We start from the raw sequence: 14,656 nt of genomic DNA on the forward strand, positions 1-14,656 counted from the left end.
TTACCCGAGAAAATACACTGCTGCCTCGGCTGGTTTGAATTATCTCCAGCTGGGATGGAGGTGAAGGACACAAAGAAACACATGAGTTCACATTAAATCATGTGAGTAGTTTTACAAACTAATGGGACAGTTACACTACTTACTCACACAATTACTGCATGAGTAATAATAATGTAATATTAGTACAACAGTCACGAGACACTGAGTAATGAGTACTTTTACTTTTAATACTTGAAGTGCATTTTCCTGATTATACTTACATACTTTTACTTTAGTAACATTTTCAATGCAGGACTTTTACTCGGAACAGAGTATTTTTTACAGTGTTGTACTTTTACTTAAGAACCTGAATATATCCACACATATAACTGAGTAACTTGAGTTATTATTAAAGGGAAACCTGACGTATGCAAATTGTTTAATAAACAGGAAAGTTTGCCTACTGTGTTTTTAAAGTCGGTTTGTCATCTCAGCAACACCTGACAAACAAAACTATACTAACGGTACTTTTACTTTTTAAAGCAGGTACTTTGTAGTTTGACTCAAGTAGAAATTTAAATTGAAGACTTCTACTTTTAATGGAGTAATATTTATCAAGGATAGCTCTACTTTTAGTCAAGTACGGGATTTGTGTACCAGTGAATAAAGTAAATATTGTGTACTTTATTAATTATCATTTAGTGACTGAGAAACAGCAGAAGTGATGAGTGTTGAGCCTCTGGCTGGCTGTCACTGCTCCTCCTGCTCACTGATGAAAGGGGCCATTTAGTAGTTAGGCTGACTCCTCATTCTCTCTTTGTTGCCTTCACAACACCGAACATCCACTCAACACAACAACCACCACTAACTTACAAAGAACTTAAGTTTCTGATGGTGTGTATTCTCCCTCTTTGTGTGGCTCACTGAGTCTGGGCTGTGACACAGTAAATACAGAAAGATTAAGATAAAGACATGAACCTCTTTGTTCTTGTTCTCCAGCTCTTCCTTCACAGTCTGCAGGTCGTTCTCCTTCCTCTGCTTCTCTTCTTGGAGCTGCTGCAGCTCAGCTTGTTTGGTTTCAACCTGGAAGGACAGCGAGAAGTTTTAAAGAGAGGAAATGAGACAAATGTTCTTTTTACAAACATTTAAAACTTTACACTATAAATTAACATCTGTGACAAAAAAAAAAACAAATAAGACTTTATTTTGTACTTGACCTACATAAACTACTGTGACATAAAAATGTGACTTCATACTATAATCAATGTATTATATTATTAAACTAAAGATGAACCTCATTCCTCTTGGTCTCCAGCTCATCTTTCAGTGTCTGAACTCTTTTCTCAGCTTCTTCCCTCCTCTGCTTCTCCTCCTGCAGCTGCTGCTCCTTAAACTGAGAGAGAGGAGAGACAGAAACAGGGACAAGAATCCAGACATGATTTTAGCCATATTTATTTTATATATATATATTATAAATTTGAACAGTATTGCATTTGTTTCTTACCTCTCTACCTCGTTAACTGTTGTGTTGTTTTAATCAGGTATGTGATTGGCAAAGGGCAAAAAAGCAGGAAAATATACTGAGACCCCCCCACACCCGGGATCCACCTCTCCCTCAACCCCATCTTTCCCCAAATAAAACCTGTTAATCCCCAGAGTTGCGTTTGGGTCCACCCTGTCCCCACACTCCACAACACAAAGGTTGTTTTGTGTATTGATAAAATGTAGAAAAAAGTTTGACATTTCAACTCTTGCAGCGGGCAGGTGTGTGCGTGAGACGAGAACGACCGCGGCAGTTTCACGGGATTTTGCCAGTTACACAGAAACCGTTGCCATGGTTGCCGTATGAAAAGGCCTTATATAAATCCTGTCACAACCATTCACAAGAATCTTTTTTATAACGTGCCAAAACCTTTAACATAAGGAAAGTGCAAAGTGTGTAGACTACAGGAGTGATCAATCGACAACAAAGTCAAAGCAAACTTTAGACATATAGCCTATAACAAGCGATAATCAAAACATACGCGAGAGCGACTGTGGTACACACTGCGCAGGTGGGGAAACATCCTTGTTGATACTTTATATATTATATTTTACACGTCAGCCTATATAAATGACCTCAAATCCTTTCCATTTCACTCCGCCAGCTCCTGAACCCCCCTCTTCTTTTTCTAATTAAAGATCTGCATGATTCACATGGGTCAGATTTACAGGTCACATCCTTGTTTAATCTCCATTGACTTTGCTTTGAATGTTATGTCCTGTTTCTTTACTTACATGTTTTGTCTCCCTTTCCCCTTTTTTGTTCTTCAAACTCTTCATTGTCACTGTTTCATTTGTCATGAGCTGCTCTCTTTCTGCTTCAATGTGGAGCTGACCTTCAGGTTTGATACTTTTAAAGCGCTCCTTCTGTTCTCCTTTATCCATTTCATCCCTGTGGCTTCTCTTGCTCTCTGTGTGAAAATACAGGCAGTAGAATTAAAGTCATGTCCTTGCATCACAGCATATCAGACAATTGAGTCCAAAATCAGGTGTTAATGGGCTACAAAAATAAGACACCTGACAATTTCACTTATTGCAAATAAAAGTAGAAAAAACACCACATATTTAAAAAAAATACTGACAATTTATATCATATTAAATTTACACAATTAATCACATTACTATGTCCCATTAATCTGTAATTAATTTGCAACTCACTGATTCTGTTCTGTCTCCATTTCCACACAGAAAAGATAAGTAACAAAATTATCATGATGCAAGCAGCCAAACAAACAGCCAATCCAATTATGACGGGGGACAAACTGGACTGGACCTCAAAGAAATCATCTGAAATTATAAAACACAAAATAACATGGTTTATAGAACACTAGACTTCAGCTATTTGAAACTAAAACATTGATCACATCATCAATCATTTCTACCTGGAACCTGGATGTGAGTGTCTCTGGTCTGGTTGATATTCTTCTGTTGGACTCTACAGGTGAAGCTGTTGCTGTGTCTCTTCTCCACAGTCACTCTGCTGCTGACAGTATAGAGGTCATCAGGACCTCTGACTGTCTCTGTAGGTCCAGCAGAGAGGAGGTTTCCCTCACCGTCCAGCCAAAACACCTCAGGCTCTGGATACCAGCCTGCAGACTCACACTGTAACACCACTCCCCCTTTGTCTCTGTCAATCCCTGCTAAACTGATGACAGGTGAGGAGACGGCCCCTGATGTTGAGCAAGAGGAACAATTAAAATACAGGTCAGTTTTACAAAGACTGCATTAATAATTAAAAGAGATGTATAAATGTAAATCTACACATTTTCATTTTGTCCAATACTTGTAAATATTTGCTAAACTAATGAGATTCCAGCCTCAGCTGCACTTTGTGTTTGGTCCAAATTAGCAACTGTTAACACATTAAACTACAACAAGGTAAAATGTAAACCTGCTAAACTTCAGCATGTTAGTATTGACATTATGAAGATGAACCTCATTCATCTTGTTACATTCTGATGTTTGCATTTAGCTTAATGCACCGCTGTGAATGGGGTTGTAGTGAGAGTCACTTTGTGTCAAGATTTTGGAGGCTCATGTCTTTTTTATTGTCTTTCAAAAACCAAAAACACAAGAGAAGAACTGTGAGACCTGACCAGGGACTACAGATTAAAAAAATCTCTATTAAATTAACCAATACATTAATGAATACATTGATTACAAAGTGTAATTTTTGCTTTAATGTAAGCAGCCAAAAGTTTTTTTCAGCTTTTATGTAAATTAAAGAAAAAAATTAAGGACCAGTTGTTGTTTCACACATTAATTTTAAAAAGTCAATCTGCTGCCTGTCTTGGAAATCGTATATATATGGTGTGATCTAAAGAAGCAACAGTAACATCGGGGTGCAGGGTTTAATGAAGGGTCAGCTAACATCACATCATAAAGTAAGTCACATCACATTCTGTTTAATTTATATGACTCTATGTATCATACTTATATAAACTACCTTAAGTAACATGGAAAATATTTCCTCCCAGAACATGTTCAGTTCAGCTGTTCTAAAAAACATGTAACCGTTAAACTGGTGTTTGATAGCTGTGAACTCTTCATGTCCCAACATGAATGGCTGAAAGCTGTTTTGATCCTACTTCAGTTATTCACTGGATACGCTGCACAGACTACACACCAAACTGCACTACACATACATCATGTATCTACTCACCAACAACAAGCTCAACGGAGGCGTCTGTGTTCATATCTGGAATGTAACATTTGTATCTCCCCTCATCAGAAGGTTTCACTTTGGAGAGTTTCAGTGAAATGTTTCCGTGCTTCAGTTCATCAGTGAACAGAGTTGTTCTTCCTTTAAAGGAAGGATTTTTTACATTTACAACGTCCTGACCAGCACGCCACACATAAACAAATCTGGGGTTCAGATCTGGTCTTGTCCACTCAAAAGTCTTGGCAGCAACATCCACTGCAGGCTGCAAATGACATGGCAAGATGACGTCATCGCCAACTTTTGCCACTATTGGCTGAGGAGAACCAATTAACTGGGAGTGACCTGGAAGGAAACCAAATATAGGCTAGTTATAAGTTCTTTTAGTAAGAACTAGTTAAATTAGTTCAGCTTTATAAAGTGCGGCTGAACCATATACAAAAAAATCATATTCTGATTATTTTGATTTTGTGATGTGAATTTTTATATTTTACACTATTTTACAAGTAAATAGTGTGTTCACACTGTTGCTGGGCTCACACTGATGTGCAGCCAGGAGAAGCATAATTACAGCCTAAACACATATTTGCATTGCATATACATACTTTGCCAATAATGTTGAGCCTTGGGAGGAGGTCAAACTTCAGCAAACTCAGAGTTTCCCATCTCAGGCTCAGTCAACTTAGAGCTCAGGAATAATCTCAGAGTTTGTTACGCCTGCTTTCTCAAACAGGGCCCTGAGGGCTGTTTCACAAAAGCAGAATTTAGAAATCCAGGATAACAGAAAAAGCTAGGCTTGACCTAGTGTGTTCAGAGCATCTGGGCTTTATCTGTTTCACGAAGGCCAAACCAGGCTCAGGAGGAGCGACTATGTCAAGCCAGGTGTAAGTAATTCAGATAAATGTGCTTCAACAGCTTTCTTCAAGAGACCACACAGTCGATCACAGATTCATTGATGCTGAAATGCTGAAAAGACTTGTGCAGCATACTTTACACACACAGTGAGTAACAGCGAATAAAGAAGGTTTACGATGAAAAAATGCACATATCATTTAAAAAAATAAAAGAAACAAGGCCGTAGTATTAAAACAGCGAAAAAAAAAGTGTGGCAGACAATAGAGGGCCGACTGAATGAGTAAGTAGCTAAACGTATTACTGCTTCTAACTGAAACTGTCATAATTATAATATTACTATGAATGGTAACGTTATGTCAGACCTTAAAAGTGAGAAGTGGACGTTAATATGTCACTCAGCAAATGTATTAATTACAACCACTAATCAACATAGTATCTATTCACAACAAAAGTTATCTCCTTATAGAAAAGGATCCAAGGGGACATAATTAAGGGGTGACGATACACTTGACTCACCAGATGTGATGATGCATAAATTCTCTGTTTCTGAGAACAAGATGAGAAAAAGTATTTTCACACTATTTTGAAGTAATATTCAACGCTAAAATATCTATATAATAGAGGGGAGTCTGGGGGGCCTCACTGACATGTTTTTGAGCATTAAACTCTTAATTTCCTGACTTCTGGAGAAATATTCTGTAGCAATTTATGGTGGAAATGTCTTTATTTATATAAAAGGAAACAGAAAATTCAGCTGGCTTGGACTGTTCAATATATAAAATATAATACAGTAATCAGCAGCTTGTTGTGAAAGCTTAAGTTACTATTTTGGACAGTGCACATTTGTTTCTTCTATGTTTACATTGCATTGCATGTTTTCTTATTGTGGAAATAAACCTTTCTTAAAGCATTTTCAGTTATTTAACATTTTTCATTGCAAGCAGCAAAAAATACTGTATCATATTTGTAACTGAGGCTGTAGTCCTACAGTCTGACAGCCAGTCAGACTCACACCTTTCTAAAACATGACATTGATACATCCACAGGTGAACAGTTCCTGCTGTGCTAATTGATAAGTGTTTAACAAACTATTTATTATTTTAGTTATTTGTTGTTATGTTATGTGCCTTTATCCTCGCTGTTGCTCACTGTGTGCAAAGTATGGTGCATGCGTCTTCTTCTCCAATTATGAAACCTAATAAACACAAACTATGTGCTACCATATTGCCAAAATGTAGGCTACCTGTGTTATTTTAATGCAGTGTAATGAAAAATATGCACAACACATACATAAGAACATGGAATAACTGAAATAAACACATTGGTTTCTGATCGGCGTGACCGCAGACTGAACATATTAGGCACCAGGATTAACTAAAGTTTTCTGTTACTTAAACATCTGCATGCAACTCTTTTAAATGTTTAAAACATAAATGATGCTTCCACACATGTGTTTCTGGCTATATTAAATGTTTTTGGGGGTTTTTTCAGAGAAAAACTAAAAATACCAATTTTTCAAAACAGTTAACAGTCTTTAAACCTGCAAAAATTGTTTTTTTGGTTTGTTTTTGGGGGTGCCACTCCTGAGGGCAGCAGAATCAAGCTGAGCGAACCAAAACAGTAATACTTTTATACGATTATATTTGTGTGTGAGTTTACCTGTACAAAAGTGTGATAGAAGATGGACAATGAAAAAAGTATGGTTCTGAGCGAACATTGAAGAGACAGTCCAGCCATCTGGTAAAACATCCTGCAGTTTGGAAAATGGACAGAAACCATGGAAACATTATCTTGTGGAAAAGACTCTCTGAAGTTGTGTTGAGATAAAATATGATTAAAATCCTGATCTTGTCAATTTTATCACTCAATCCCCAATTCAAATTATTACATTTAACAAAAAACTGTTTTCTTTTAATTTGAAGTCTGCTCAGGATTGAGTTTATATTTGACCAAACTGCTTATTCTGCAGAAAAACAGTTCAAATTAAAAACTTAGATGAGTAAAACGTACCGTTACATAGTTACATATTTATAATAGGTTAAAGGCTACATATTTAATCATATTCTTTTCTGGGTTTGAATTTAAACAAAGCCCTACAGACTTCACTGACCTTCACTGAGACCTTACATAAATAACATGACGTGACTTTTACTTTCACTTTTGTCACACAAACACAGACAGAACATCAGAAAACTGCGCTTTTTCACAAAACTCTCTTAGTAAATTAAAGTTTTTTGATGCTGACAGAATCGTTTCATAAAACCCTCTCCATTGCACAAAGTCCATGCCAGTAATATTTCATGTAAGATGATAAAGACGCTCAATACTCGACAGGTTGCTCTCAAACTAGCAGGCGTCCTGTTCAAATGACTAAAAAATCTAAAGCTGATTAATTTTAAAACGGTAAGATAAGAAATAGGCTTCAGTAAAAACAAAAAAACACAAAAGCTAACGGTCTGTTATTATGTGCATTTAAATAGATGTTAGACAAAGTGCGTTGAACAAGGAAAATTCGACGTACCTGCTGTCTGTTCAAGGGACTGCTGTTAATTATTAATCCAGGTAAAGTTGGTGTAAACCTGTTCTGGCCGGGCAGCCTGAGAGAAAGTCAAAGACGCGTTCCCGTCTCAAAACGTTTTGGACCACTTTGCTACGGTTTCCGGGTGGGACGACTTGTTTTCTGGGACATATGCAACGCTGAACATCGGGCTTCATGGGCTTCAAGGTATGTGTTCTCCTGTTTGGAGGGCGTGTGTCACAGGTGTTAGCCAATCAGCAGCTATGCCTGTATAAACACCGCCCTGTTAATATAATTGATGTTTCACTCTGGTTTACCAACTGCAACTTGTTAATTCAGTAGATTTAGTTTAAAATTGCAAATGCAGTTCAAACTTCCACGTTTAGCCATGCAGTGTTAACCCATCTTTTTAAGCATAGAACAACAAGGTAACTAAAATAAAGTCATCATTAGCTGTGTTACCTTATACTGTGATGACCTGAGGGGGACTACACATGTAAAATTCTGGCATATTTACATTGCTTAAAAGCTAAGATGTCCATTAATATGCACTGTCTCTTTTATATAAAATGTAAAATACAAGGCAAATAAGTGTATAGGTTTACAAACTAGCCTACTATGAATAACATGTGGTCAATGTGTAAATTAATATGCAGGATCTAAACAAAGCATTGTGATCCTGTCTGGTTTCCATAAATAGGCTAGTTTCATGTCTGTGTTGGACACAGGAGGTCCCCCCATGTTAGAAAAATACGCTGAAAAACAGCCTCTTGTAAGCCCCTTTCTGTGAAGTAAAGTGCCCTCCAAAGTGCGCCTATGTGCTAAAAATACAATAAAGGGCATCACTGTTTCATGTTGAGTGTCTTTGCTGAACTTTGAGCTTGTTGCCAGGTAACTGATCACAACAACGTTTCTTAGTTGTCTCAGCATCTTGTTAGGCTCGCTGTCTTACTGCAGGAGGCAGAACAGGACCCTTTAGAAATTTGTGTTACATCCATCAGGCCTTTCTATAAAGTGAGTGTTTGAGAGAGATAATAGGAGACACAGGGACGTAAAAAATTATATCTCCAAGAAGCTTTGTATGTGTGAAACGAGTTAATATTTGTGGACTACTGAACGCCCTGCGGGATGTAGATTTCCTTTCTGAGAGCTACACAATGTTTAATACTTTTTAATACTCCAGCAACAGTTATACTCTGCATGTATATGGAAGCTGTAGGTGCAAGTTACTTTGTGTGAATGAAAAAGCCAACAGTAAATCAAACTGTTAAATTTAGCTTCACCTTCAGTTACAACATTAAATGCTGCTGGCACCCCGGATATGGTGTCCTTTGACATATCGCTGGTCACACTAGAGTTTGAGTTTTGTTGTGGCCGTAACATGAACAGAATTGATAAAGCTTGCACAGATGATGGATTTTCTCATGGCATATACTTAACATTGGAGTACTACTTGTAACTAAGTAAACATTTAAAATACTTGTATAACCACTGCATTGTAGACAGCCAGATGATGCAGCTTTATTATCATTGAATATTAAACAGACACAACCATATTTTTGTTTTTTTATTTTTTATTTGTAGCACAAAATACATATAAAAATATATAGAAATGCAATGTAAGGATTATGCAGGAGAGGGAAGAAACCCCAAGGGTTTCTGGTAAAACCTCCCCTCTGGATTTTCAGTTAATATCATACAAAACAATTCTAGAAAAATATAATGACAGCAATGATAAACAGTTAAATAAAACATACACAAAACACACACGACATCAGTATTTTTTCAAGTTTGACTTAAATACTGACAATGATGGAAAAGGTTTGATAGAGATGGGAATAATATTCTAAATTACTGGTCCTCTGTATTTTATGGAATATTGTCCAAGAGTTGTTTGATAATAAGGGAGCAAACACAGATACCGTACATATTGGGAGCTTGGGTAAAGATCTGTTGGAGGGAACTGACTTTTCTCACCCTTTTGTCTCCAGCTCCCCATTGTCAGTCTGTTAAGTCAACGGGCAGTGATGTGCAAAGACTGTGCAAAAAAAGAAGAATAAAAAAGGACACCCTTACTGCGTGCTATGTAAAGGTTAAAGTTAAAAAAGGCTATCAGTGATGGTTACCCCCCACCCCCTAAGTGGGTGTTGATAATTCAAGATGAGAAACCACTGCTGTATGTTGAAGCCACAGTGAGTGTGGCCTCGGCTTTTGCGTCAAGTTCAGAAATAAACTGAACAGGAAGAGGAAGTTTTCACCTGCTGTAGTTCAGTCTGATGCTCAGTCAACAGCAAGACACCATGGAGGCTACATCTCTCTGCTTCAGACTGAGTGAGTACTGAGTCTCAGGTTTCTCTTTTTACTTTTATGTGTCTGAACATCAAAGCAAACATGACTGATAGCTTTACTCCTCTGTTTATTCAGTGATGCTTGAATTCATTCGGCTGGAGACACAAGCTCAGAATCACACTCAAAGTGGTGAGCAACAAAGAGAAAATCCTACAAATTATTTCTTTTTAACAGTCACATCATTCTCTCAGAATCAACATAGGAGGTTGATCTTTACCCATTAAATACATCTATGCCTAAAAATTTTCATAAATTAAGCTGATCTCAAATTTGAAGTTAAATTTGATTAGTTCAAGCTAATGTATCATTAGTATTCAACATGCATTTGGGATTTAAAAGGTAAAAAATAAATAAAAAAATTTGGCACAGTGGCCCGGTGGACAGCACTGTCGCCTCACAGCAAGAACGTCGTGGGTTCAAACCACGGTTGCCCCGGCCTCTCTGTGTGGAGTTTGCATGTTCTCCCCGGGGTCTGCATGGGTTCTCATCCAGGTGCTCTGGATTCCTCCCACCGTCCACAGACACGCGGACTTGGTTAATTGGTGACCCTAAATTGTCCTTGGGTGTGAGTGTAACTGGTTGTTTGTACCCCGCCTTTCACCCAATGTCAGCTGGGATTGTCTCCAGCCCCCCATTGGTAGTGATATTTGGGGCTGCTGCTTAGGCAATTTTTAAAGTTTATGTGGTCCATATCTAAAAAAATATTTTCACAATTATATTGTGCTGACAATCGCTGCTTGGCTTATGTTTCCAGGCAACATTTTTTTTGAGTGAATGAAATGCTAGATTTACTGTATCTAGTTCACGAGAGTCACAAGGTGTGGTCAGGGTGTATGATGGACCTGTTCTAAGTCCAGTCTGTTTTTAACGTTCAGGCAACAAAAGCACCGAGAACATTTTCTCTATGAAACATTAATTGACAAAATTTCATCATAATGTTGACAGACAACGTCATCCGGGTGTCATTATGTTTCTTTTTAAATAGATTTTAAAAGATATTTGATGTAAATAAAATTAATTTCTAAATAACAGGACTGTGTGTTTTTGCTTTTCTGTCCTTTGGAACTGGTGGAGGTCTCACAGGCTCTCAAGGGACCCCACTCAGATGGCTAACAAGTTACTTTTTGGTTGAAAGATTTGTTGGTCATTTAGCTTTTCCAAAAAAATTTATTTACCAAGCAGAAGTGTCTGACATTTTATGTTTTGACATGTTGTTCAGCTGGTCCTGTGATCCTGGAGACTCCTGCTCTTCCTGTTTTGGTGGGACAAAATGTGGTTCTGCGCTGCAGACACAAGACAACTTCCACCAACACCAAAGCTGTTTTCTACAAAGATGACGTCCTCATTGAGAGCAGTCCTGCTGATGAGATGCCAATTAACAATGTTTCCAAGTCTGATGAAGGCGTCTACAAGTGCAGCATCCCTGGTGTTGGAGCGTCACCAGGAAGCTGGCTGGCTGTGAGAGGTGAGACATGATAGTGTTACAAAGCTAAAGATGATATTTGTGCTAGTTGAATAGCCAGGACGGGAGCAGACTAGTCATGGCGATGTCACCGTTCCTATGAAAGGTCCTATTGTCTGGAGTTTGATAGAAATCTCAACAGTGTCTAGTTTCATGAAAGGTGAAAGTTCAGTGAAAGTTTACTGTTGCATTTTTTTTATTTATGGCTCTTTGTATTTATGTTTTACAGGTTTAAAATTCTATTTAAAATTAAAGTTCATGAGTGGAATTTGTAATCTAACAACAAAAACAATTTCTATCATCTCTCCATCCCCTCCTGAAGAGACCCTCCCCAAAGCCACTGCTGCCCCTAACGTCCTCATCCTGCTGTGGGTAGTTGTCACCACTTTAAGTTTGACTCTGGGGCTGCTGGTGGTGGGATTCCTTTATATTAGGAAACACAGAGGTAAAGAAAAGTAACATCATCTAATCTGCTGCATGTTAATAACTTCCTTAAAAACACTTAGAAGAGAAGGCAACTATAGCCGTCAAGTTTATGAATGAGTGCATCCTATCACACATTGGGTTTGATATTCATGTAACAGTTTACATAGTTAGAAATTGAATGACAAAGAACAGCAAAGTCACATTTGTGTGAATCATTTGTGTGAATCATGTCCGCTGTGTCCAAAGAGAGCAGGTAATTGTTTGAGAATGTATATGTATAATGTTTTTGTGTCTCTGATGTCAGTGTGCTTGCGTTTCTATCCATCAGCGGTGCTCTGCTTTTCCTCAAAGATGGCAACAGCAGCATCAAACTCCAGCAAGGACGATCAAATAGGTGAGACTGTGTGTGCTGTGATTCAAGTCATTTTGATATAAAAAATGTGTGACCATCCAGAAGGCTTCTTCACTTCTGACTGGCTGTCAGGGAATCCCAGCTATCTAACCTCTGAAGGGTCATTGTCAAGATGATGGATACCACTTGGTTCGTTGGTGCTCCTGGCTGTTGTAACGTCAGTTGTTAAGACTTGGCCTCAGATGACTCAAAGGACCAGAACGACCGGTGTTGGCTTTTTGACAATGTTGCCCCTGATTTTAACTTCTTGGATAACGATGACCTAGATCAGGGGTATTCAATTAGAATTCAAAGAGGTCCAGTTAGAGAAAATTTCCCAAAGCAAAGGTCTGGAGCATAATAATGACTAACTTGCGTTATCATTCAGTACCATAACATATAGTAGTATCAACATATGTTTTTAGTCAACAACATACTGTCAATTCAAATAATATTTCAATAATATTTACTGTCAGTTTTCACATCAAACTGGAGGGATAGTAAATAATAACTACTCATAATAACTAATATATTCAGAATTTTAGTAAACCAACAAAGTCCCTAATTTTTAACCATTTTTTTTATAATAAACACTCAACACATCTTAACAAATGAACGGCTGTAATGCCTCCTCTTCTCTTTCATTCCCTCTTGTTGAGCTACCACTCCTACTTTCTCTTGTTCAGTGAGAAACATGAGCTCTGGTTTGTCCTGCCAGCTAGGATTAGAGATACTCGAGATATTCTGTTTTTGAACTGCCCGTGGGAGGAATGTAAATGTAAGAATCTGTACATTCTTGGTTAAAAGCCATGTGAAATCTCTTTTCTCTTTCTTTGTGTGTTTCCAAAATGTCTGGTCAATCTGTCAGACTCGACTCGCAATGCTTATCGGAATGCACAGATTTGATTTGCTGAGCAGGATCATGAGACGATTAGAGCACATGCAAATAGTCAGTGAGTTTCCTGGGCCGCCAAACCTGTACAGTAAATGCTAGAAAAGCTATGCGGGTTAAAATAGAAACGCTCCGTCACGAAGTAGTAATTCTCAATAATTAATTGGCTGTAGGAGAGGACGGCAGCTGGGTCCGGATCCGGACTGTGGTCCGCCTATTAGTGACCTCTGACCTAGATGACTGAGAATCTTTATAGACAAAAACTTCTATAGTAAACTGCAAAAAATGAGCTAGTTGTTTTATCTAGATCAAAGAGTTGTTATTTTTAAACCTAAAAGAACATTTATGGTCTACATTTATGCACGTGTACTTATGTCTACCTGCCAACCTTCTGCTTCTGCATTTAATAATCTAAATGTACTTTAAATTTTTTACACAAATGTTTTCTTTTTTGTTTCAGTCTCTGAAGACAATGCTGCAGATGACCCAAACAGTGTGACATATGCAGTCGTCGTCATAAAACAAAGAAAGGACAAAGGTTTATTTGACTTTAATTTAGATTTTTCTTTTCTATAACAAGATGTGAGGAACCAACAAGACTTTATAGATAACTTACGTCTTAAGCATTTACATTTTATGTACATATTTACTCTTTAATTTAAGAAACAAAGTTATACTTTATGATTTGCAATTACGTGAATCACTTAAATAATAATAATAATAAGAGGAGTTGCTTTGTGTAACTCTCCCTGATGTTGAAAGTGGCAGTTGAGACGTGCTGCCCAGCAGGACTGATGTCTGAATTATTTTTGAATCCTCTCAGTGTGTCATAGATGGTGTTTTGTTTTTAGACACAGCAGACGCTGCTGATAATTTGAGTCTTTGCCCCAAGACAAACCACAGCAGAAAACCACAAAGACAAAAGGTGCCCATTTAGTCTGTCAGTATGAGTATTTTAAGTTCTCTTATCTGTCTGTCAACCTCTTGCTTACTGTTGGTTTCTCTGGTTCAGATGAAGATGAGTCCTCACATCAACCTGTTTACTCTACTTTGACCATGAGTGCGAATCCACGAGTTTGCAGACCTGATTTGTATATTATTAAATAGTTTTAGATAATATTTCAGGTATTTTCTAAAAATGTGCCCACACAGTTCTGATGCCCCACAAATCTTTATCTGTTTAAATCAGTATGTAACTGAGAATGCAGATTTCCCCTGCGGTTATTGTTATTTGACCCCTTTAAAGTGACTCCAAAGGCCCTGTAGCTCACACTGTAATCAATGATCTGTCACACTTTGGGTGATTCCTTTTTTTATTACTTTCTTTGGGCAAGTGAGCTGATGCTGTTCAGATTGTTGGTAGAAACTATGTGCTGTAATCAGAATGAAAAACAATACATTCCCCCTGAAATGACCTCAAAAGAGCTCTTACTGGCAAAAAGAAACAGACGCTGACATAATATTTAGCAGTTTGGTTCAAAAGGTGGAAAAATTCAATAAGTTTTAAATTTAGTACATAATACAAAAGCACAGAAAAATAGTAAAATCTACATGCAAGCTGCAATCTGAAATCTCACCACTAA

The 14,656-nt window shown here is 37.6% G+C and overlaps 2 protein-coding genes across 2 annotated transcripts in view; one reads left to right on the top strand and one right to left on the bottom strand.

Moving 5' to 3' along the window:
* LOC119912524 (trichohyalin-like) overlaps positions 1 to 7,790 on the bottom strand; it is a 729,783-nt gene extending 721,993 nt beyond the window's left edge. The window contains exons 1-2 of the mRNA XM_038731751.1: positions 7,557 to 7,790; positions 6,695 to 6,785 (exon numbers count right to left, since the gene is read on the bottom strand). Coding sequence (XP_038587679.1) covers positions 6,695 to 6,752 — 58 coding nt within the window. The 5' untranslated portion in view covers positions 6,753 to 6,785; positions 7,557 to 7,790. The remainder of the gene's footprint in view (positions 1 to 6,694; positions 6,786 to 7,556) is intronic.
* Positions 7,791 to 9,853: 2,063 nt separating this feature from the next.
* Positions 9,854 to 13,649, top strand: LOC119911957 (V-set and immunoglobulin domain-containing protein 10-like). Its single transcript, XM_038730930.1, has 5 exons — positions 9,854 to 9,884; positions 11,122 to 11,367; positions 11,687 to 11,809; positions 12,119 to 12,184; positions 13,534 to 13,649. The coding sequence occupies exons 1-5, from the start codon at positions 9,854 to 9,856 to the stop codon at positions 13,647 to 13,649; spliced, it is 582 nt and encodes a 193-aa protein (XP_038586858.1).
* The last annotated feature ends 1,007 nt before the right edge of the window (positions 13,650 to 14,656 follow it).

Source organism: Micropterus salmoides, unplaced genomic scaffold, assembly GCF_014851395.1.
Source record: "Micropterus salmoides isolate LMB-PRFRI ecotype aquatic unplaced genomic scaffold, ASM1485139v1 Ms_hic_scaffold_2, whole genome shotgun sequence".
Classification (NCBI taxonomy): Eukaryota; Metazoa; Chordata; class Actinopteri; order Centrarchiformes; family Centrarchidae; genus Micropterus; species Micropterus salmoides.

Coding starts and splice junctions, on each gene's coding strand:
- LOC119911957 (XM_038730930.1), top strand. CDS start 9,854: ATGGAGGCTACATCTCTCTGCTTCAGACTGA. Junction 9,885..11,121: donor ATCTCTCTGCTTCAGACTGA/GTGAGTACTGAG, acceptor CATGTTGTTCAG/CTGGTCCTGTGATCCTGGAG. Junction 12,185..13,533: donor CAGCAAGGACGATCAAATAG/GTGAGACTGTGT, acceptor TTTTTGTTTCAG/TCTCTGAAGACAATGCTGCA.